A 22,804-nucleotide genomic window follows, 5' to 3' on the forward strand; every position below is an offset into this window, starting at 1 on the left:
ACCTCGATCCAAAAGAAACATTGCGCGCCATGAAAATTCAATTTTGTTTTAATAGTTTGAATTTACAAAACATAACAGGAAAAAACTTGCAAAACGTATAAAAATGCAAGAAATCCGAAATGACACTTTGGTACAATTGTCGTAAAATTTGTTGCAGCGTGTCATCTGAAGGATCGCTGGTTCAATTCTCTCTTTGATCACAACATTTTTGTAATTTATTGTCACAAATTACAAGACATGCTAATGCAGAGTGTGTGTTCAACAAGCTACATACATGCCGAAACAACCGCTTCATCTGACCAGATCTGGACCAGATGGAGGGGCTGCCTGGTTGCTGTCCTTGGCACGCGCACACAATGTTGATAATAAAACACAATGCGCTGTTAGAATTCACATATTTACATAAATTAACATCTACAAAAGCACAGACTAAACAAGTCGTTGCCAATGGTGAATGCAAGCACCAGCATAGTAAGATGTGTTTTGTCATTTGTGTTCAGAGTTGGAGACAAGCACCTAAACAAGTCATGGCTAATTTGTGTTGTTGTACAACATGATAATGATGAGGTTACATTTTCTGCATGAACTAAGGTTGCCAGAATGTTAGTTCAAGGAGAACAGAAGGAATATGTTTACTTTTCTGGCATGCACCGTTATAACTGGGCTCTCATCTCTTTCGTTGAGATTCTATGTTAAAAATGCCATTTGGCCAGTATTCCAATCTAAACCGCCATCGCCCCTTCCACCGATTGATCCAGGCTGCCTATAGTTTTTCCACTTTTACTCTCAGTACAAAAGTTTGTTTGAACGGGGAATGCTTGAAATAAGCAATGCAGTCCCACAAAGATAGGAAGCTATGTTACTTTCAGGTTGAAAATAAACTCTCTTCAACGGATTGTTTAAAGTTTCTTTTATTGTTTCATAACAATTAAGTCACGCCTTGGAACAAATCACAAGCGGTGATTCCCCCAAGAATGCGAGTCCGCACACATTCATGTTTGTACTTATAGTTATTATAAAGCAAGCGTCAACTAAATGCGGCTCTTTGTCAATATTTGAAAGAAGCTTTCTAGGCACAAAATCGCAGGGGCGTAAACACGGGAGAGGAGGAACTTGGAGGTCGCCCTTTCAAAATTCCATCATGTTACTCTTTAAAAAAATATGTTTTAATACTATGCTACAACATTGGAACTCATGTGTTTCTCGGCAGTCGAGTGTAGCAAGAACTCATTGAATAATGTTTGGCCCCACCCACCCAAACATTTGTCTTTGTCCCCGTAACACTTTCTTTCCACTGAATACTGAAAAGTTTGGGTGTCTATCAAGACAATTATCGTTTCTAGCACTAGTTTGCAACTAGTGCTAGAAACTTTCTTTCTAGTTACATCACTGCCAAATAGATTTTTTAAAAAACAAATAAATGTTTTTCAAGTTAACGTTGTAGATCTCAGATGTTCTACTTTTGCGAGCACCGGCTTTAAAAATCTGCATAAAAAATTAAACTATTGCAACGGCAAAATGAAAGAAAGTTGTGGCAATGATCTAATGCACAGCCTTCCAATTCTTAGTGTTTCTATTGTGAGTCATCAAATCTTCTGTTTAGAAATTATGATAAGTTTGATCAGAAGAAGGAGTGAGACCGAAATCGCTCGACTTGTTCCACTTTAAAGAGAAAGGGTTCATAGAAGCTCCCGGGACCGATCTCTTCTTGATAATACTGGAAAGAAATGTTGTTAAAACAATTCGTAAAGTTATTTTTTGACTTCTCAAAATTCCTAATGCAATGTGCTGCTAGCTCTGTAGAGGAACAGCCAGCACTTGGTTTCATTCTCAAACAATGGCTGCACACTTGCGCATATTTTATATTTGCGCAGTTTCACTTGCACAGTTTTCATTTCTAGAGCTTCCCAAAGTGCGGGCCGTGGAAAACAGTTTTAAGGAACTTTTTTCTGAGATCATCTTCATCATAATTTCAACGCTTAAGCAGAAAATCAAGAAAAAAAAAGCCGTTGAATACACTATGAGTCCATTACAATGCAATTATGATGGAATGCGACTCATGCATCCAGGGATTCATAGTATGGAGATCGCCAACTCGGCTGGAAATCTGACAAGCGGGGTGTAAAAGCGTTGCCAATTATTTTTTAAATTTTTAGAAAAATTAATTTTTTGGCATTTTTAAAGAGTAGTGATCGTCCAAAGCTTGTCCGCTTATTTACAGCCAAGTTTTGGGAACTACTACTTTAAAAATGACAAAATGATATTTTTACTAAAAATTTAAAAAATATCTGGCAACATTTTTACACTCCGCTTGTCAGATTTCCAGCCGAGTTGGCGATTCCTATACTATGAATCCCTGCATGCATCGAAGACTTTGAACACCCCTGCTCTACACAAATGAACTATCTTGACACAATCACAAAGCCATGCAAGCCGGACAAAGGTTCATTGTTTCGTAACAGCAGACAACACAATGGTAACTTACAACATCAGGATGGCTGCTGCAATGAGGACAACAAGCACAGCGACAATAATGGCGGCAATGATCCCACCCGATGGACCGCTAGGTGATGCTACAGGTCTCAAATGTGACCCTGAAACACAGCGAAGTTAGACAGCCCACCTGACAATCTATAGAGCCCGAGTTCGATCCTAACTGAATAATTTATTTTGTATCATGGAAACACATAGGCCTACATTTTTTTTTGTGATTGAACAGGCTGTTATCCACACACTAAGACAAATGATACGGCTTTAGATGTGACATCTTGCCAATTAGCTAAACAGCTTTCCCTTCAACTTCACTCTGTTAATCTCGGTGACTGGCCTTGTGCCAGTGGTTCAAAGCCTGTACAAGTATGCGAAACTGCCAGGAATAACCTAACAAGACTTTGTCATCTGAGGATAAAGATTCAAAACCAAAGAAAATAAGCTATTTAAACTACAAGCCACAAAAGAAGAATCAAAAAACTAAACTAAATAAAAAATTTAGGTAAGATGTTAATTGCATAAGAAGTTATATGCCAAGTAATAAAGATTTGCGCAAAAAATAAAAAAATAAAGATAAAATATAATAATATATATAATAATATATAATAATATATAAAATATAAAAGATATTAAAGATAAAATATTTTGAAATTTTTGTTTTCACACAAGTTGAAACCAAAACAAAGAAATTTCAACGCCATACTCACCCAGTCTCGTTTCATTTCCATTTGGTCCTGCAAAGCAGTTACATAATTAAATGTTTGTTCAAGTGAAAATAAATATTTTGTCAAAACTGGTTATCATTATGGTAACTGCATAACCATGGTAGCTGTATCACCATAGTAACTGCATCACTATGTCTAACTATAACCAGGTATTCGAGTGTCCATTGTGCAACTTAGGAACCAATATTGCTCAAATCGGTTTTGTTATGACTCAAAATTCAGTTATTGTTTGCTGCGTACTTTTTCGGACCTTTTGTGATCTTGACTTGCTTTCTCCTCTAGAGTTAAAACTTAAGCGTTGGTTTATAGCTTGAAAGTCACGTTTATAATCCAACAAAACAATTTCAGAAAGCAACCATCGTCTAATTTAGTTAAAAATGTGATTGAGAAAAAAATCAAGAATTAATCAAAAAGAAAATTGAAGTATTTCGGACGCACAATACGACAAAACACCTTATAAAGACCATTAATAGAAGGAAAGATAAACAGTAAAAGAAATAAAGGCAGACCAAGAATGATTTGGATAACAAACATCTTTAAATGGACAAAATTAAGTTGGGAAAATTGCAGTACGCAAATCCCATGATCGTGAACAATGACGCACTGCCTCCAATCCTAAATACGAGGAAGGAGCATTATAAACATGAGCGATTTATTTTTACCCGATTTATTGGTGTTCTTCCTATCACTCTTCCTATCACTCTTCATGTCACTATTCCTGTCATACTCCTTGACGCTCTCAGAACTGTCCACTTTTCCTTTCGTGGGGACAAAAGGAATTCCTGCAGTAATCTCAGACTTTTTCGTTGGTAAAGGTGTGGTTGTTATCACAGAGGGCTTGACCGTTGCTGCGACAGAACAGTAAATGAGGTAACCATCGCTTTTATTGCGACTTTTAATCACGTTGTTTGCTAGATGGCGAAGATAATGCACGACAGACATGAGAAAAATAATGTAGAAACACTATTAACGATGAATATGAATGTCACAAGTAAAAGTAAGTTCGAGTAAGGACTGAAGGAGTGTGTTCGAAAGGTTCCTAGTTCGAAACCTTCCTATGTTGTTTAATTTCTTGTATCAACTTTTACAGTATCAAGCCTTTGCAAGTCCCAAATATAACATACCCCCAATTCTTCACTGCCATAAATCTCGATAATTTTGTGAAAAAAACAGCGTCAAATACAAAACATTTACTTAACAAATCTCAAACAAAAAACCTTAAAACAAACAAAACAAAAGCAACAAGAAAGCAACAAGAAAGCAACAAGAAAGCAAGCCACTTACGAGGAGCCTCACAGCTAAGTTGAGAATAGTTGCTAATACTCCACTTCAGCGAAGGAAGGCAGAGATTCCATGACGTTTTGTTCAACCAATTCTCGTATCGCAACCACTTGGTGGTGTCTGTGCATCGGATAGCGTGTACAATGTCCCCTCTGGAGCACGCTGGGGGGCTCAACGTAAACCGACGCTCAGACGTTTCAGGGGGGACAATCTTACAAAGGGTTCCTATGACGAAAGGTAACAACTATTTAATTCCAGACAAAACAAGGTAACTTTAACGGGTTTAACACATTTTATTACACAAAGTTACAACATAAATAAACAATCAACTCGAACGTTTTCGACACGTACGTGTGTCCTCATCAACAATTACTTAAATCTGCATAAACCAGATAAGTAATTCATGATGAGGACACACATACGTGTTGTCTGTCTATGGTTCAACAAAGCAAACTCTCTACTAAAACTTTACTAATTATTTTTTCTTGAGTTTCCCACATTAATTGCTCTTATGTAACTCTTTATGTAACTCAAGTTGTTATTGTAACTCAAGTTGTTACTATCAGTTGCTGAAATTGTTTGATTATTTAGGTAAAAGAAGCTAAAAATTTAAATAAATAGCTCGCTTGAAAATATTCTGTTTTACTGAACATTACCGACTACCGTTTACCTGAATGCATCATTTTATCACCAACAGCAAGTGCAACCTCAAGAAGCATAGTTTTCTCTATGAATGTGACGTTAATGCTGTCATTATTATAAACAATCAACATACTGGAAATAGTCACTGTGAATGAACAATATCCAATGTTTTCCGCCTCGTCTGTAGCTGTATAGATGAAGTTGTGCACTCCTGCAGTGTATGTGCTTTTAATTGTCGGGGCAGAGAGTCTTAGTTTAGTAGAATCTGCAACAAAATAATACAGACAAGAAACTTTAAGATCTATTATTGAAAAGAAGTTTAAGTTTTTAATTTAAACCAATTTTTATGGGAGGGTTTGTCCTCTAAGATGGTATAGGCTCCTAACTGTAACACTATCTCAAAAGTAGGAACACATCGCCACAGATCCAAGACTAGAGTCAAGCTTAACAGAGTCTGTGAGTCAACAATTGATGTGTTGGTCAGCTGCCTCATATTTATTTTTTAGACTCACAACTCTTCTCGACTTCATAGATATAGACTAACAATCCATGCTTTAGATAACAGGACATGGAATGCAGTTTTTGGTGGCAGTGTCAAAATTCCAAGCAATCATTTAAAGCCTTTCCAACCAAACAATGATCACATGTGATTACTGGAGGCCGCTACAGGTGAGTAATTAAATTTCAGTGTTGAGATAAACACGGAGTCAGAAAAAAATGCTGAGGCAATCCTAGAAAAGTGCCATAACAAAGGACTTGGAATTTATGGAAGTAGGGAAAGAAAAAAGTTGATGGGTAGTTGAATAGATGCAATCCATATCGATGAGCTCACTTAAAAAGGGAGTGACACCATAATAAAAAGTCGCCCTCCAGTTTATTCTTTAATTGTATTGTTAATGCAACGACAAGATAGTCGTGTGTTCTTGGTGAGTGTCGAACTCTTGGCCTTTTGAGCGTCGATTGTTAGCACTTAGTCACCAATTGATTAACTTGCCTGTGATGTCATCTGTCCATACAGGTGGATCCCAAGGAGGTAGGGGGATGTCAGGCTTGCAGTACATAAAGCTCAGTTGGATGTCCTGGGGACATGAGTTTCCATACGAAGGAGGATAATCTGTAACCGGCAAGATTGGCAATGAAATGTTTCGAAAACTAGACCAAATAAACCCATTTATTGTAATTGGATCGTTTTCGACACGGAACTCGAGAGCAACCTTTGTCATAACCTTCAATGCACAGTGAGCCTAAGCTTTGAGCACACTGGCAATGTCACAAACATGCTAACTGGTATAACGTATTGGAACCCAATTATTATAACTCAAACTAAAAACGTTGTAAAGCAGTGAAAGGGAGATATCTTTTTATTGAGTAGGCTATAGCCAATTTTATTTTGGGTTCAATCACACCCTGATGGCCTCATTTTGTCGCTTCTACCACTTTCTTTTTCTAGATATTAAACTGCTTAGTTGAAGAAGTCCAAAATACCACGTTGAGATAAAACAAGTTCAATTTGTTTCATGTTTCACTTCCATGCACACACCAGCGTGTGTTATAGCGAAGTTAAATCTTTTTTAAATCAATTTTTGTGCACGGACAGGCATTGACAATCATAGCCTACAACATATTTTTGGTGATGATAATTCAATTTTCACAAAATATGTCTTAAGTAGTTCTTTAACTTAAGTGTTCAAATATTCAACATTTGCGAGTAAATGTGCAGAATGATTATTATTATTATTACTACTATTATTGGTGTTGAAAGTTTAACCAAGCTCTGGGAGGGTTTTGATCAAGACTTTTATCCGATTACAAAATCAGCAGAGAAAATATGCAAAGCATTTACTTCAGTTTATGGAGTTAGGCTTACCGCTTGATGGAATGATGAATAATTTCAAAGAACTAACTAACTAATGGATCTTGTACCGAGCCAAAGCAAAGATTGAATAAACAAACTATTGCTCACCATCAGTGGAGACATGGATGCATCTGTTTGGTGATGAGGAGGAAGGTTTAAAGGAATCTCCGCACTGACACACTGGGGCTTGATTGGGCCGTTGGAGACACAGCTGATTGCAATGCATTGTGTTACATTCGGTGGCTTGGTTGACTGAAATGAATTATGTAAAAACAGTAATTAACATTGCTACAATCACCTCTACCCAGGGTGCAATAAATTGGGTGGGCGTAGTTGCTGAAGGAAAGGCGGCCGAGAGAAAGGAACTGGCCACCCTACTCTCGTTAGTGCCGATGGCTTAATATAATAACCTTATTCTCTCATACCCGTTGCTTGGATTCAAGTATGGGACCACCTTTACCCTTTTTTTTTACAATACCTTCAGTTGCTTTAGGTATGTGGAGCCAACTGGTTTTTTGAACTAATTCATCTACTTTAAACTGTTAGGTTTGGTGGCCATGCTTAATATACTTTCGTGTACGTAACCTTTAAATCTGCATCGCATGCACGTTTTAAACTTTTGTAGTTTTGTCGCCTTTTCCTTTTGTTGGTTTTGTTCCCGTTCACTATTTGTAACTTTATCATTGTTTTCCGACAAACAAAAATAAATTGAATTGCATTGAATTTATTATGTCGTAGAGTCTATGCAACATCTAATTGCTTGGAATCTTTAGGATAATTTTTGTAGACTACATTTCATTGCCACAAGTCTTAAAATTATCATTTCATTTTGATAACTGCTGTACAATTTATTTTCTTGTTTTTCCCATTCTTAAATTTTTCTGAAGGTGATATGACAGTGCCACGTTGTTTAACTTATTATTTCAATACCACCTCAAACACGTTTTGGCGTTTATGTTTCGTCGCTTCTACTTTTTTGTACCTCTGCTATGTTGAGGTATGCATTGTGTTAAGCTGTGATCGTCCACGCTGTAATGGTCAGAAACCGACTGAAGCGATGTGAACATACCGAAACGATTCTGTTGAGTCGCGTTGTAAGCGGCCAGGAATCGCGGCTTGAAGAAGTCGTTCGAACCAAAGCTGTGCTCGTTTGTATCTCTTGTCAAATCAAACTTGATGATCCTGTTCGCCGAGCGGCCAATCGCGTAACCAAAGTCGCCAAGAACAACCAGTCTGTAATAAAAATGAAAAATTTCTGAGTTTAGAGTAGCAGATAACAATGTGGGCCCACTACATTTGATTCAGACTTCCCAGACAGCAAAATCCGTTATTTTTACATTGATTCAACGTCTGCAGACCTTGAATCAATGTAAATATGACGGATTTTGCTGTCTGGGTTGGGACTTTCTCTGTTAACTAAAGAAATGCCCAGCTGGGCCAATCATTTATTGTAGTAAGCGGTATTGTTTCATGCTGCTTTTACGTTTGCAGAATGCGACAGTTAGTTTCACCACTTGATAAATCGGCAGAATAAAAATAGTAATTATTACTTCCGCAATTAACACAATGCATCATTTCCACAAAGAATCGTTTTACTTCGATCGATGCCAGCCGAGATTATACCAACAGGTGCAAAATCAGTCATTTTTACGTTGATTTTACGTCTACAAACCTAGAATCAATGTAAAAAATTATTGACCTTGATTCCAGGTTTGTAGACTAAAAATTGAAGAAAAAAAATTATTGACTTTCTAGCTTTGAAAACGACACTACAAAGGCTGAGAAACACCAGCGTCTCTTTTATTACTTATTCTAGAAATAAATAACTTCAGAAAGATAGAAGAAAATTTTGTTTGAAAAATTATAGACTCTTCACAATTCAGATTCTTACTCAATAAGTGGATCTTCGCGCGAAAAAGTATCCACGTGATATCTCTGCTTGTTGCTTGGGAGATTCCCATTTGCTTTTGCCAGCTCTGACAATGGAATCTCGTACGCGGTATTTCCGTTGCTTGTCAGGAACACACTTTTTCCTGGGAATGAAACAAACAAACAGTTTTCCAAACTTCACTCCTCGCGAATACATTTTCGAAAGAGCATTGAGTTAAAAATGATGTTTTTTTTGCCTTGGTAATTGTTTCATTGATAGAACAACGCTAGTGTGCTTATGAGGTGGAAGCAGTAACATTATTCCATCTCAGGCACTGCAGCCATTGACCTGTGTTGCCATCAAGTGTGGTGAGGTTGGCATTTTTATTTTAAGGTCCGTAAACGGGGCAGTGATGATGTATTGGGTTTAGGAGCCTGATCCACATACAAAGGATAAGGATTCGACAAAACCCATTGAAACATAAGGGTGGTAAAGTCTTTAAACCCATTGTAATTTATTATTTGGAAGACGATAAACATAAAGATTTCGCTTATAACGTAACAGCTGTTACATTGTTATAATTGTTACAACACAGAGCATAACTTACTTTCATTGTTGACGTGAACTGCTCGTGGGGTGATCATGTTGTGGAGGATAACCCTCTGATCGGACCCATCGAACCCCATCCGCATCAATACCCCAATCGCATTAACGTCAGCCCCATCAGCGATCTCTCTCGCGGTCCAGTAGATGTGTCTGCAGAAGACCACGAGTTTCATCAAGTCAAAATAAGTAGCAATCTATTCTTGATAATAATTTATTCTTGATAACATTAATAATTTATTCTTGATAATAATTTAGTCTTGATAACAATAATAATTTATTCTTGATAATAATAATAATCTATTCTTGATAATAATAATTTATTTCACACCAGTTGAGTTCAAAATAGCGTCAATAAAAATTTTCCGTAATTAGCGGTTTTCAGCCAATCGTCGTATTTCTTCCGGGCTGTGCTGCGTAAGGGATCGAAGCCTCCGCGTGAAAGTTTTCATCTATTCTTGATATTTCTAAGAATTAAGTTCAAAGATTCTTAGCTTTTCACTTTTTACCCACCAACTTTCTGACATAATAGGCGCCTAAAATTTATTCTATCACGGTCACCTATTTTGCGTCGAAGCACGCCTGTTCGTCGCATAAACTGTTTTTGTTTCAGACAATTATCCTTTAGAGCAGATTCATTGGCTTATAGTCAAACAACTTTTGTTTGATCATATTTCTCTTAATTGTGGTTTCATAACGATATAAGAATCAATAAGTTATCACTTGATATCCAACGGGGATTATTCAATTTTTTTTTAAAACTTTTAAGTATCTTTCAAATGCTTAAATTCGTTGAAGAGTCATCATCATTATTGCACAAGATATGGTGAGGTGTCAATATCACATCAAGATTTATCACATCACATATATCACATGTAATGTATTATAATATTAAGCAATTGTCGGATAACAGCAAAAGATTCTGATGCAATAATACCATGAAGCTTACTTATTTTCAGAGTCTAGCGACAAGTCCTCAATGAAGTTATTTTCCACAACGCTGTCAGTTGGCTTGTGAAGTGCTTTGGGATAACGTCCATTCGCATCGACCACGTATATGTAGCTGCTGTCATCGTCAGCAAAGTAAACGTTTCCCGTTGATGGGTCCACTGCCATGCTTTTTGCTGGGCAGAAAACATAAAGAAAATAATGATTTTCAGAAAGCGTTGTATCCATCGCAGAAGGCGTTGCTCCTCGGCGCTTTACAAAGCAGACAGTGTCAATGCATCCGTATAGAGGCGGAACTGAGTACACCATTACCTGAATCCATTCTATTGCTCAATGCCAAGCAGGAACAAGATTCAGTACCAATAGATCTTTGGTATAATCCGACAGGGTATCGAACTCATGTTTAGCGATTCAGAGGTGGACACACTATCTACTGAGCCACTGAGCAAATTGAGACTATACGCTGTTGAGTTTACACTCAGGCGGCATGAGGCATTTGTTATGCAAGTTCTCCATAAACATTGGCTCGTAAAAACACGAGAAATATACGTGTATTACACGAATTTCCTCAGAATTTTACGTGTTTTTCACATGGGGTTGTCTTTCTAAAGAAGCATTTGTTACCTTTCTTTACGTCACGATACGCTCTTCTGGTGTAACTATCAGAAGTATTTCATAATAACCAAGTTAATAATGTCAGATCCTTAAGAGATTTTTTTTTACAGAAAATCAATCAATCAATAAACTCCTGAGTTATAAAAAGGAAAGCACAAAATAATCACACGACGGTGGTTCAACACTTTGCGGGTGCGTTTGGGCAACGCACTTAGTCAATGGGATAATTTATTTAAGTTTAAGTGCAACACTTAAGCAACAAGAGGAAAGTCCACAGTGTCAATATTACTCTGTGGGTCTCATTGACCTAACCCGGGATAGTCTTCAAAGTTTCAGCCTAACCCACTAAGTTGCAACTAACTTCATAGAAACCTTGTACACTTGTTTTTAAACCATGCATTTCAGCGTTTCTTTGAGAGACCTTATGGCGTAATAAATATCTTGGTAAGGGCAGAGTGTCTTCTTACCATGTTTCCCAACGAGGAATTCCGCTACATCGGTGCCATCCAGATTAGATTTGTAGATGGTGATGGTATTCAGATCGGACCAGTAAAGAAGCTTTCGAGTGGAGTCCAGTGCTATGGTAGTAACACTTTCATCGAATGTCTTTGCTGAAAAAATAAATTTGAAAATTATTAGCGTTTGTCAGTGTCCAACGACCATGGTTCAAATCTATGCCGGAGCAGTTTTGAAATTGCCTAAATTTTATCCATAGTTTTCTTCACTTTGAATGAAAGCTTAAAACTTTGGGCCGTTTACATTCAAGAACTGATTTTTGTTTCTAGTTTTTGTATTTCAAGACAAAAAAGGGGTTGCACCAACAGACATCTGTCAGGTGTCTGCAGTTAATATTTAGTAATGCCTTATTAGGCATTTTCTTTCAAATCATAAAAATAAGTTTTAAATTCATGTAATTTTCGCTGAGTGTGGAGCTGCATGTGCTTGAAGGGTCGCTGGCATTTTTATCTTAACTTTTTATATTTCAATCTTAATTTTTTGAGTCTTAGTTCAAAGTTGTCCAACAATTTAACTTTGTATTTATCAAAATGTGAAGTTTTTGTGAGAAGTTTCGTGTTAGCGTCTTCAACAGTTGGAATACAAAACAGGCTTTTGTGCTTGAAACGCAAATGCTGAAGAAAACTCACAAATCGGCAAGATCCTGTAATTGTCCGGTTCTTCTTCCAGTGGTATTTGGAACATCTTTTTCTGGGTGAGGTCTCCAATTACCATAAAGTTGTCTTCGTATAACTCTAAACGAAATGTGAAATGTAAACAACTGGTGTTAAATGTAAATGATTAAGAAAGTGTTTTAACTGGGGGGTAAATTTATCCCCGTGTAAGGGATTGATGTTTTACGAAAAAAAAAACTACTACAGACGTGAACCATGTGGTAGGTAGTTTTATATAACGCTGCTATCAATCGCAAGTATGTGTTTCTTTGCTTGTGTTTCTCAGCGCTTTGCAAAGCAGACAGTGTCAGTGAAGGCGAGTACATTATCGTCCTGAAACCATTTCTTTGGTGAGTGCTAAGCAGGAATGAGATGCGGTAACACTTTCAAAAATATTTATGGCCAGACGCGTATTTGTAATCTGTAGATCTCTGCAGCAGATAAGGTTTATTAACCAATCAGAAGGCAAAATTTAAATCAGCTGATTGCAGTCATCCGATTCATGCACGTTAAAAAATAAACTAATTGAACGTTTTGCCGTCGCCAGTGTGTCGTAGAGGGTTAGGGCTAGGAAATAGTTATTTCAATAGGGTGGGTTAGATTTCAATCCCTGCCATTACTCTTTTTTCTTCTTTAATTACTAAACAAATTTCAAAGCAAGAATTAACTCTCTGGCTGAATGCTAGAAGTGCCACAATGCTGCGGTCAGCTGATTTATAGGGAAAGTTGTTCTACCTTAAAATGTCTACCGGTCAATTACCACATCAGCTGCAGCGACCTGCAGATTGCAAGTACGGTTACCTGACAAGGTAGCAAACCCATAAGCCACGATCGAATGAAAATGAAAGACTCCATAGTCGAGTTTGACCCTTGTTTGGGGCACCCCCCATAGCTTAATAATATTGTACATCTTCAACGACCAGGCACAAAAGATTGGATACGACGGAGCAACTTCTTACCGGAAAAACATTTGCGGCCTTGGCTTAACTTGTACCCGGGTGAGCATCCGCAACGGTGTGTCGTAGCAGACATAGGAATGCAAAGCTGGTCACATGGATTTGAGGGGGCGCAGCTGTTGAGGGTTACTGCGTCTGAAAAAAGCGTTAAATTTGATGGTGGGTCAAATTTAGTCAATGTGATGGTGTAGTCAATGTTTCTGTAGATACACAGAATCTCGGTGTTTATTCTCAAGCAAACCAATATGCGTTTGACATAAGTTTCGCTGAGCTTTGGCAGTGACGTTTATACAAGTCTTTTTAGGCTTTTTAGGACCATTGTATTTTTTTCAGATGTAGTTAAGTTGTATGTATATTATTCCTGAAGAGGACATCTTGTGATGTCGAAAACGTTCGATACTTAATTTGTTGCGTAGTTTTATGTTTATGTAAATGTAATAAACTTGAAGATGTTAAACTTGATCACGTTGCTCGGCTTCGTATGCCTATGGTTCAACAAGACAAACTCTCTACCGAAGCTCAATCTTTTTAGGCTATGCAAGAGTGACCAGAAAACTGCAAGGTTGGTTTCATGGTTTGTGCTTCTTGCCTGTAGGTTTTCTCATTATGTACCAGACTTGTAATATTGAAAGACAAGAAAATAATCTCTCTCGGTCATTGAACCAAAAACCTTTGAACATTCATTTTATCTACATATTGTTCATTCGGCTGATCACGTGTAAGCACACGTCATCAGCAAATAGTTCTCGAATCAATTCGTCCAATGACTTGTTTCAATAGCGCCATAGAGTAGAATGAATAGAACTTTAAAATAATACGTTGCGTAATGGAACGTAATAATACTATTTTATGATAGAATAAACCATATATCAGTCTCTCAATAAAAATATCGTACTTTCTGAAGGAGAATACTCTTCGTTGGTGCTGTATATGGAAACCGATTTCGTTTTGTAAGGAGATTTGTAAGAATTTCGTGGCCTTCCTTCTTTTGACAGGATCCATAGTCTGTAGAAACGGCCTAATTCTGCGCTATAATAACCGATTTGATCAGCAAGGAAAATTGTGTTCTGAAAAGAAGAAAAAGTATTTGAAAAACGTCTAGGATAAATTACAAATACTAAGATTTTGCAAAACGTGTAAGGAAAAGATCACGGGTCAAAAGAATTGTTGTTCCAATAGCACTCAACTGATGCAAATGCAAGCTAAGATATTTTGGATGTCTTATTACTTTACTGACGTTATATTTTTTTCAACAAAGGAGTAAATAGGGAGGACTATTTGTATAGTTACGGCGCTTCCTTCGGTTCTACAAAACTTCAAAACAATTTTGAAAGAAAATAATGAAAATCCAACCACTTCGTTCTCACCATGTATGCTGCAATACCCCAGAATCTTCCAACCCGTCTGCTGTAGACTGTGGTTAGGTTTCCTCCATTTAAGTTGCAACTCATGATGGAAGTCTTAGGGCTCTCATTCTTGATCCAGTACAAGCTGAACAAGAATATTACAAAGTTTTTCGTTCTGTAATGTGTTCGCTTAAAATTTGTTTTAAATCGAATGGACGCCACAAAGTGTTTGTTTATGTCACAATCGTTTCCATTATTGGTTGATAATTACGACTTTACCACCCGCAAATATCTCAACTGGAAAACTTATGCACATACGTACAAAGGACATGAAGTTAGAAAGCATGAAGCACCCAAATTGTATATGTAGGACAGGTGTCAAGTTCATTTCTCCAGTCTCTCAGCAGAGTGGTCTCTACTAACTGACTGTGCAAACATCACATGATGAAAATTTCTTACCTTTTCTCAGGCCAGCAAACGAAGTACATTATTATGTTTTTCTACCAATTTATTTCAATAAACCCCGCTTAATAGGCCCACCCGCTTATTAAGTCCCCCTCGGAACCGGACGATTTTGTGTTCATTAAATGGGTAGGCCTATTAAGTGGCGGACGACTTTCTGTCACTTCAGTACATTCAGTAGTTCTGGGCCAAAATAAATTGGGCTAATGAAGCCGGTGGGTCTAACAACCGTGAGATTAATAGGTGAGGACTACAGTAGCCTATTATGAAAATATCCCCTGACCTAATTCATATACAGAAGCAACTTGTTCTTACCGGTCGTCAGTGTAGTCAACTGTCATGCTCGGAACATCCACGACGGTAGAAAAAGTAAACAATGTCTTCAGATCACTACCATCCATATTGGACGTCTTTAAAGATGAGGAGGATATGAAGCTTGATGCAAAGAAATACAATTTTCTGAAAAAGAAGAAAATTTGTAGGAGTTGTGTTTTCTGATGAACATAACAATAATTCCTATGCCATCCGAAAGCTGTTGCTCACCAAGCCTCGCATAAAACTAAATAGTAATTGCACAGTAGGCTATAGTTTGCTATCAATTGGTAGCTTTAGTACACTTGTTATAGCTGAAAACCAATTGGAAAATGCAAACTCTAATCAAATTTTATTATGAAATTGATAATTTTGATGAGTAAGTTTTGTTGTAATGAGCATTGCCGCATATTATAAGGTCACTGAAAGATTTTAAAAATTAAACAAAATTCAGTTTAATTTTTATTCACTTGATTCTTCGTCAACATATTAGCCTACTTTGCAAATTATGGCAAGCCTTTCAGTAAAATAAAGTCGCCACAATTGCGCAAGTCACAAGAAAATCAAATGAACTCTATCAATTCCATTGCTTTGACAACTCAGCAAGCACACGACATTTGATGTAATGAAACTCTTATTGTATGTTATTTGGAAACGATTAACGAAAGCTATTAAATCATATGCTGAGTGATACCTTTTCACTGCATGTAGGGTGATTCCTATTGGTTCTTCGGTCTCGTTCTTGTAAATCTTCATGAAGTTTTCAAATCTTAGATCAGATGCCATCACCCACTGCTTATTAGAGTCGGTCCAGTAAAGGTTCTGCGCAACCCAGTCAAAGACAACTTCTTCCATTCCATTGCACATTCCCTTCATGTAGAAGGAAGTCTTGTTGGTAGCCATGGAAAATATTCCAAATTGATTGTTCCTGTAACGATAATTTTTATGCTTTAGTTACTTTTTTATGGAAGTAGCGAAGGAGACTTTTCAAGTTTCAACAAGCACTGTCGAAAGCTTTCCACTTTCATTGCAGAGAGGTTTTGGGGCAGCCTATAATGGTCGGGAAAAGCAGTTCTCAATGAAAATACGGCCTCCTAACAAATAAATTTGTGGTGCAAAGTTCACGTTTTGACCCGAAGTATAACAAAAGATACTTAATTAAATGAAGATCCATTTTTACACCTAATTATTGAAGCAATAGGCCTATGGTACAGCTTGTTAGACAATACATTTCACGATGGCAGAAAACTGAAAACCATCTACCAGATCTTAAGTATAGGCTAAGTGAAGAGTAATAATGTCCAGTGGAGTACGGTGACGATTTTATATTTGATATTCACTATGTTTCAGTTGGGTTTGAACACACATTAGGTTTGCACGGTGTACTGTATTTGCAAGGTCGGATTAATGTAGATCCAAACATCGTGGTGTTTGGTTGTAATCTCCTCCAGGCGGTATGGTGCGCAAAACGTCAGTGAAGCAATAAATCAACCTGTTTGTTGTTGCATATACTTTCAATTTCATCAGATGAACGCTGCAACTGGTGCTAGAAATGATAATTATCCTGATGAACACTCAAACATTTCAGTATTCAGCTGATATTTTTTTTAGATTTATAGAAATTTTTCATAATTTTTTAACTCGATAATTTCTTGAGCAAATGTCCAAGAAAGATTTCGGCTCAAAATTTCATGCTAACTTTACTAATCGGGTTTGAATTTTTAAAGCTTTACCTGCTATCTATGAAGAAGACTCTTTGGCCCCGTTTGTCGGAAGCAATTGTCCAAATGAAACTAGAGCTTGTTGCGTTGTAAATCGTCCGATGGGTGTCGCGATTGACGAAACCCACTTCCGGGTCGGCTGGGTAATGCGAGATCCAACTCGCTCCATTCAAGTCGCGGCTTGTGTACAAAAGCAAACTGTCATCGTCTGAAAGAGAACGCGAAAATTTAAAACAAAATTAAAAAAATTCACAATTCTCCTTATCACATCAAAAAACTAACAGCTGTTTGCAAACAATTTCAAAGAAGCAGAAGTTGAAACCACAATAAGGTTTAGCATTAAAATAGCATGGAAACTTTTGTAACAAGAATTTCATTTTTCAAGTTTGTCTTTCAATGACATTATTATCATATCACCATGTTGTCTAAGCAACTTAGCTTGAAGGTATTACTGTACCAACTTATCGGCTCAATCAAACAAACGTTTTCAAAGATAAGAAGAAGCCTCAAGCAATTGGAGAACACCGAAAACCGTTTAAAGCACTGGTGCTATAACTATGCGTGTTAAGTCACAGTTGAAAATACATGAAGACTTTTTTCAAAATCGATAAAGAAAGTTTGTTGGACGATACGATCTTACTTTCTCATCCTTTGAAACCACAAAATATTTCTTATCCCTCCCCGGCTGCTAACCAGAAATTACGTTCTCATTAAAATTTAGCAACTCCTAGTGGATGAAATAATTCACAAGAAACAACAAAAACGTCGATCTCGGTGGCCGAGCCTGCGTCAGTGGTTCAAATCCTTTGCAAGCTATGCAAAACTGCCAGGAATAGCCTTTTAGAGGATGAAGATCTTGGGATTCAATCTTGGGAATAAACGAAATAAAGGCAAGTTATTTCAAGTTCAGTGGCCCCTCAATTCTCATGCAAATGAAATGTTTGGTGCAAAATATCAAGAAATATATATATCAAGAAAATTTCGTTTCGAATAATAATTCCCTTTGTCTTAGGTTGGTTTTTATTTCAGAGTTGGCTTCTTTGTAAAAAAATTCGCTCTATTCAAACAAACGCAAATACGTTAAAAAACAAAAACTTACCACACTTTGGAACCCCACACAGTCCCCATCTTGTGTTATTGTCTGTCGTGTAGCACCACAGCCCAGTCAGATGATTATCAGGGTTTCTGGAATATTATTTCAATTTTCGTCATTATGGTGTCCCAAAAAAGATAGTTCTAGCTACAATAATCGACCTGCACGTTAATAAACGGAATAAAGTGTTAAGCCTTGGGATGTTTGAAGCCTTCGCGAACAAGCGTTGGGTATTTGGTGCTAGGCGTATTGCACGGTAACATGTGGGTTGCTACAGCAGATGGAGTGTTACATACACGATATATTGCGAGCATTCTTCTCAAAATATTTTTGATAGGAACTATATTAAGTGTAAGTTTTTTCCGTTGCCAACTTGGCCTAACGGTTTGAGAGTTTGGGTTAGCGAGGTGGTCATTTCGACAACGAGGGTTCGATTTCCACTCTTGCTATTACTCTTTTTTCTACTTTAATTACCAACCAAGTTTCAAAGCAAGAATCAACTCTCTGGCTGATTGCTACAAGGGTCACAATGACTTCAGTCAGCTGATTCATAAGCAAAATGGTCCTATGTAAAAGTGTCTACCACTCTACTGCAGCGGCCAACAGATTAAAAATGTGCTTACGGTAGATCTACATGTTTACAGCTAGTTGCATGGGTTGAGAAGGTTTTGTTTGGTTGAAGAAACAACTTTTCCGAGATAGGGTATGGCCCCATCAGCTTTCCATTTTGAACTACAGCAATAAATGCTTTTGTTCGCTCATACATGTTGGAGCTTCATTGCCTCCAACCTCGACAAGAGGAAGGAACCTGATAACAAACTACAGGTCCCCTTGTTAATATTACCAACTGAGCACAAAAATTGTTGAGACTGAGAGTTCCATAATGCAAGACCACACGTACCAGCACAACAACTTTACATCATTTGTTGATCTTTCTGCAATGAGGTTTAAAAAATAAAGCTCACCATTTCAATTTTTGTTGTAGACAATAATTAGAAATGCGGTTTCTGATTTTAATTTATTTTTGCAATCTTACGTTAAAAACTTTTAGATTCAATGTTCCGATGGAATATTAATGCGTCAAGGTGATTTCCCATCGCTTCTTCGAACCGAATTGAGCTAAAGGTCAAGATTGTGATTATTGTTAACTTTGAGGAGGTGTTTTTAGCATGACGCTAATGCTCTGTATGTAAACAACCTCAAGCCTATGCGGGTTTATAAAGTTTTGCAGCAATTACTAGTTTGCAGGATAGCAAAAAATTGCGAACAGATTTAATTTGACGCTTTAACAAAAATAAACGAAAACTTCACTTTGTCAATCTCGTAACCGGCCCTGAGTCAGTGATTCAAAGCCTCTAGGTATGCAAAACTGCCAGGATTAAGCTTTCAAAGAAGCTTTCTCATTCCGAGGATAAAGATTCAATACAATCTATCTACCCTTTGCAAAAATTTTCACTGCACTGAATTGAATTGTATGGAAATATGAGATCTTCAAACTTTACATAAAGCTCGCAAACAAATATTTCTTTAATGAGCTTAATTTTTAGATTGGTGCCTTGTTTCAGCTTTTAAAATAATTTAACTCTTGACTGGAAGCCGGTTATCGACAAATATATTAACTAAAGTAAAGAGACGCGTTTTTGCATTCAGACGTGGCGAAAATATCACCAAGTAATGCACCATAGCATATGAAATATAAACCTAATGAAATAATCAAATTTTCATTCTTAATCTACCACTTTATAAACCTCCTTTGACTTTCACTGCCCCTCCAATTACGCTTCTTGAGATGATTCAACAAAAGTTGATTAATTTAGTTGATTGATAAAGAGTCGTCCACGGCCTGAGAAAGCATAGTTAAAAACTTAATCCTGGCAGTTTTATCTACTTGTAGAGGTTTTGAATCACTGACGTAGGCCCGGTCAAAGAAAATTGACAGAGTAAAGTTTACTTTTGTTAAAGTCTGATTGCCGGGGAATTATTTCTTCCATTAGGTGCCACTGAATTGATAGTAGTCCTTAGAATGTGTTGCTCAAGCGCACACCCCGAGAACCGAACTAGCGCCGCTTGATCTTGAGCCGTTTCTTCCCATCAACAACATCTCAGACAGCAAATCAGTCGTTTTTTTACGTTGATTTAACTTATGCAAAGCTTGAATCAATGTAAAAAACGACTGATTTGCTGCTTGGAATGATGAAAGATTTAATTATTGGGTTTAGGAGAAGCCGAAAATTTCCTTCAAGTCTTTAGTCCTTTTTGTATGATTGAGGTGGTAGTCTTGTTATTTCATCCAGAGACTGCAGCCATTGAACTGTGTTGCTATCAAGTTGCGATATGTTCTTACAAATTGCTGGCTTCCAAGGATCGCCACAAGTAAGTTGAGAACATAAACCCACTCAACTTAAAACCAACTAAACCAGCTTTCTTGCTCGACAGTAGTATAGACTTTAACAAAAGTAAACTTCACTCTGTCAATTTTAGCAAGAATTGACATAGTAAAAAAAAATTCCAGTTTCATGGGCGAAATAGGCTACGTGTCTATCGCTGTCAATTCTTGCTACACTCGACTACTGCCGCCGAGAAACATATGTTTTTGGAATAGCCTAGTTTTGATGGCTAGCTTGGAGGCTGCATGGTAAACAAAACGCAGTGCTAGCTGTTTTGTAGTGAGTAGTCAGCCTTGTAGGCCTACTGACTCCAGGAACATCGCTCCTTCCAAACAGCAAACCGGCTTTGTCTTACCTGCAGTAGTTGTTATGAATATCTTCAGGTTTGCTTTTAATTATGTGTGGTGTGTCGACATCCCATCGCTGGCAAGGTATTCCACTTTTTGTAACATTCTTCTTTCCACGATACCAGTAGCTAGGTCCACTAACGCACTCTGGAAAATAATTTATCATAATTTTTTTTTTGGTTTGATCCTAGTTAGCTTCCTACTTCCAAAATTATTTAAAAAAAAAAACACTAAACATCTGTCGTAAAAGTTTAGTCGTTGAAGGGACGTATGCGTAGTAAACTGACTCTCTATGTTGCAGCAAACTAATAAGATATGAGTTTGTTTTGAAACAAAACAAATAATTTGATTTATCTTTTCATGACGTTATACATATGTCTGGTAAAAATAATTCCCTTAACAAAATGTCAAAAATTAGAATAAAAGCTCAATTGTGCCTTTAATGAGTCATAGATTACTTTTATTTTTAACTTCATGAAAATTAATTTCTCAGAAAAACGTTTTAACAAAGTGTCAGTTACTGAAAAAAAAAAATGATTTTCAGCAAGCAGAAATACTAAATTTTTAAATCTTAGAGACATCTCCATTCCTTCCAAGGGATAGGGGGGTCTCTAAGGGAGGGTCTCTGCTCACAGGGGGGTCTACTCACAGGGGGGTCTACTCACAGGGGGGTCTCTACTCACAGGGGGGTCTCTGCTCACAAAGGGGGTCTCTACTCACAGGGGGGTCTCTACTCACAGGGAAGGTCTCTACTCACAAGGGTTCTCTGCTCACAGGGGGGGTCTCTGATCACAGGGGGGTCTCTGCTCACAGGGAGGACTCTACACACAGGGGGGGTCTCTACTCACAGGGGGTCTCTGCTCACAGGGGGCTCTCTACACACAGGGGGGTCTACACACAGGGGGGGTCTCTACTCACAGGGGGGTCTCTACTCACCTGATGTTGTGGATGGATCCAATTGACTAAATGCAACGTGAAGACAAGATGCAACAAGCAAAACTAAAACACCTTCCATTGTTGCCTTAAACTAAAAACCTGTGACAATGACACAACTGTTACTAAAGGCTATCGCAACTTATAAATAATTTCAACCATCAAACAGTTTGCCTCAAACTGCTCTCTCAATGTCTTTACAAAATATCGAAATAACGTAAAAAACATTTATAGGCCTACCAGAAAATATAAAAAAGAAAAATAACAAATGGTTTGAAAATGAAAATAATTCAAGCACAGTACAAACAACTTTTTCTTATTTTTAAACTTTCGTAAATCTGTTGAACAAGTTTCGAAATCAGACCACTGTCTGAAATTCAAAAACAAAAAAACTGTATTTAGAAAATGTTTTGATTGATTGAATCTTTATCCTCGGACTGGGAAAGCATCTTGCAAAGCTTAATCCTGGCAGTTTCACATACTTGTAGAGGCTTGAAGCTTTGAATCACTGACGCGGGCCCGGTCACCGAGATTGACAGAGTGAAGTTTCCAGTTGTTGAAGTCTTGTTGCTGGGGAATTATTCCATCCGTTGGATGCCGCTGAATGGAGAGCAGTCCTTAGAATGCGTTGCTTAAGCGCACGCCCTGAGAGTCGAACCAGCGCCGCTTGATCTTGAAGTTCACGAAGTGACGCGCTGACCAATTGAGCCAACGGGGCGGACTCATTTCATTTTATAATTATGGTAGAGAGGTGATTTTTTTAACCATTAGATAAATAAAACCTAACAACCAGACGGTATTTAACATAATAATATGAAAATAAACTAAAAATTACGAAACGTTTTCGACCATACTCATGTCAGCCCTTTGATAGTCATTTCATTTTCTCATTAAAAAGGAAAAGCATTGATTCTTTACCGTAAACAATATTTAATTTCTCCCACGGATTATTAAAAAACTTATTTCCGATGCTTCGCTATCGGAATGTTTACAAAAACCTCCTGGCTCTGCAAATATTCAATTTTTTCCTTGTTATTTAATGTTTCTTG

At 37.4% G+C, this 22,804-nt stretch overlaps 1 protein-coding gene across 1 annotated transcript; it reads right to left on the reverse strand.

The window, feature by feature from the left end:
- Positions 1–36: 36 nt before the first annotated feature.
- On the reverse strand, positions 37–21,849 carry LOC145782538 (uncharacterized). The gene is made up of 23 exons (XM_082594343.1): positions 21,759–21,849; positions 20,831–20,969; positions 18,095–18,180; positions 17,008–17,203; positions 15,969–16,202; positions 15,278–15,421; positions 14,522–14,645; positions 14,050–14,221; positions 13,158–13,289; positions 12,175–12,279; positions 11,497–11,640; positions 10,416–10,590; positions 9,471–9,619; positions 8,885–9,026; positions 8,063–8,226; positions 7,102–7,245; positions 6,133–6,252; positions 5,272–5,403; positions 4,500–4,721; positions 3,878–4,063; positions 3,198–3,224; positions 2,486–2,594; positions 37–1,717 (listed from the first exon to the last, which is right to left on the reverse strand). Exons 1-23 carry the CDS (start codon positions 21,835–21,837, stop codon positions 1,600–1,602), a joined length of 3,243 nt encoding a protein of 1,080 aa, XP_082450469.1. The 5' UTR covers positions 21,838–21,849; the 3' UTR covers positions 37–1,599.
- Between the last annotated feature and the right edge of the window lie 955 nt (positions 21,850–22,804).

This window comes from Aplidium turbinatum, chromosome 13 (genome assembly GCF_918807975.1).
Source record: "Aplidium turbinatum chromosome 13, kaAplTurb1.1, whole genome shotgun sequence".
In the NCBI taxonomy this organism is placed as follows: Eukaryota; Metazoa; Chordata; class Ascidiacea; order Aplousobranchia; family Polyclinidae; genus Aplidium; species Aplidium turbinatum.

Bases quoted from the DNA above. Each gene is read 5' to 3' on its own strand.
- LOC145782538 (XM_082594343.1), bottom strand. From the start codon at position 21,837: ATGGAAGGTGTTTTAGTTTTGCTTGTTGCATCTTGTCTTCACGTTGCA. The intron at 16,203-17,007 runs GTAAAGCTTTAA...TTATCGTTACAG, and splicing joins GTCTTCTTCATAGATAGCAG to GAACAATCAATTTGGAATAT. The intron at 6,253-7,101 runs GTGAGCAATAGT...TGCCGGTTACAG, and splicing joins CATCCATGTCTCCACTGATG to ATTATCCTCCTTCGTATGGA.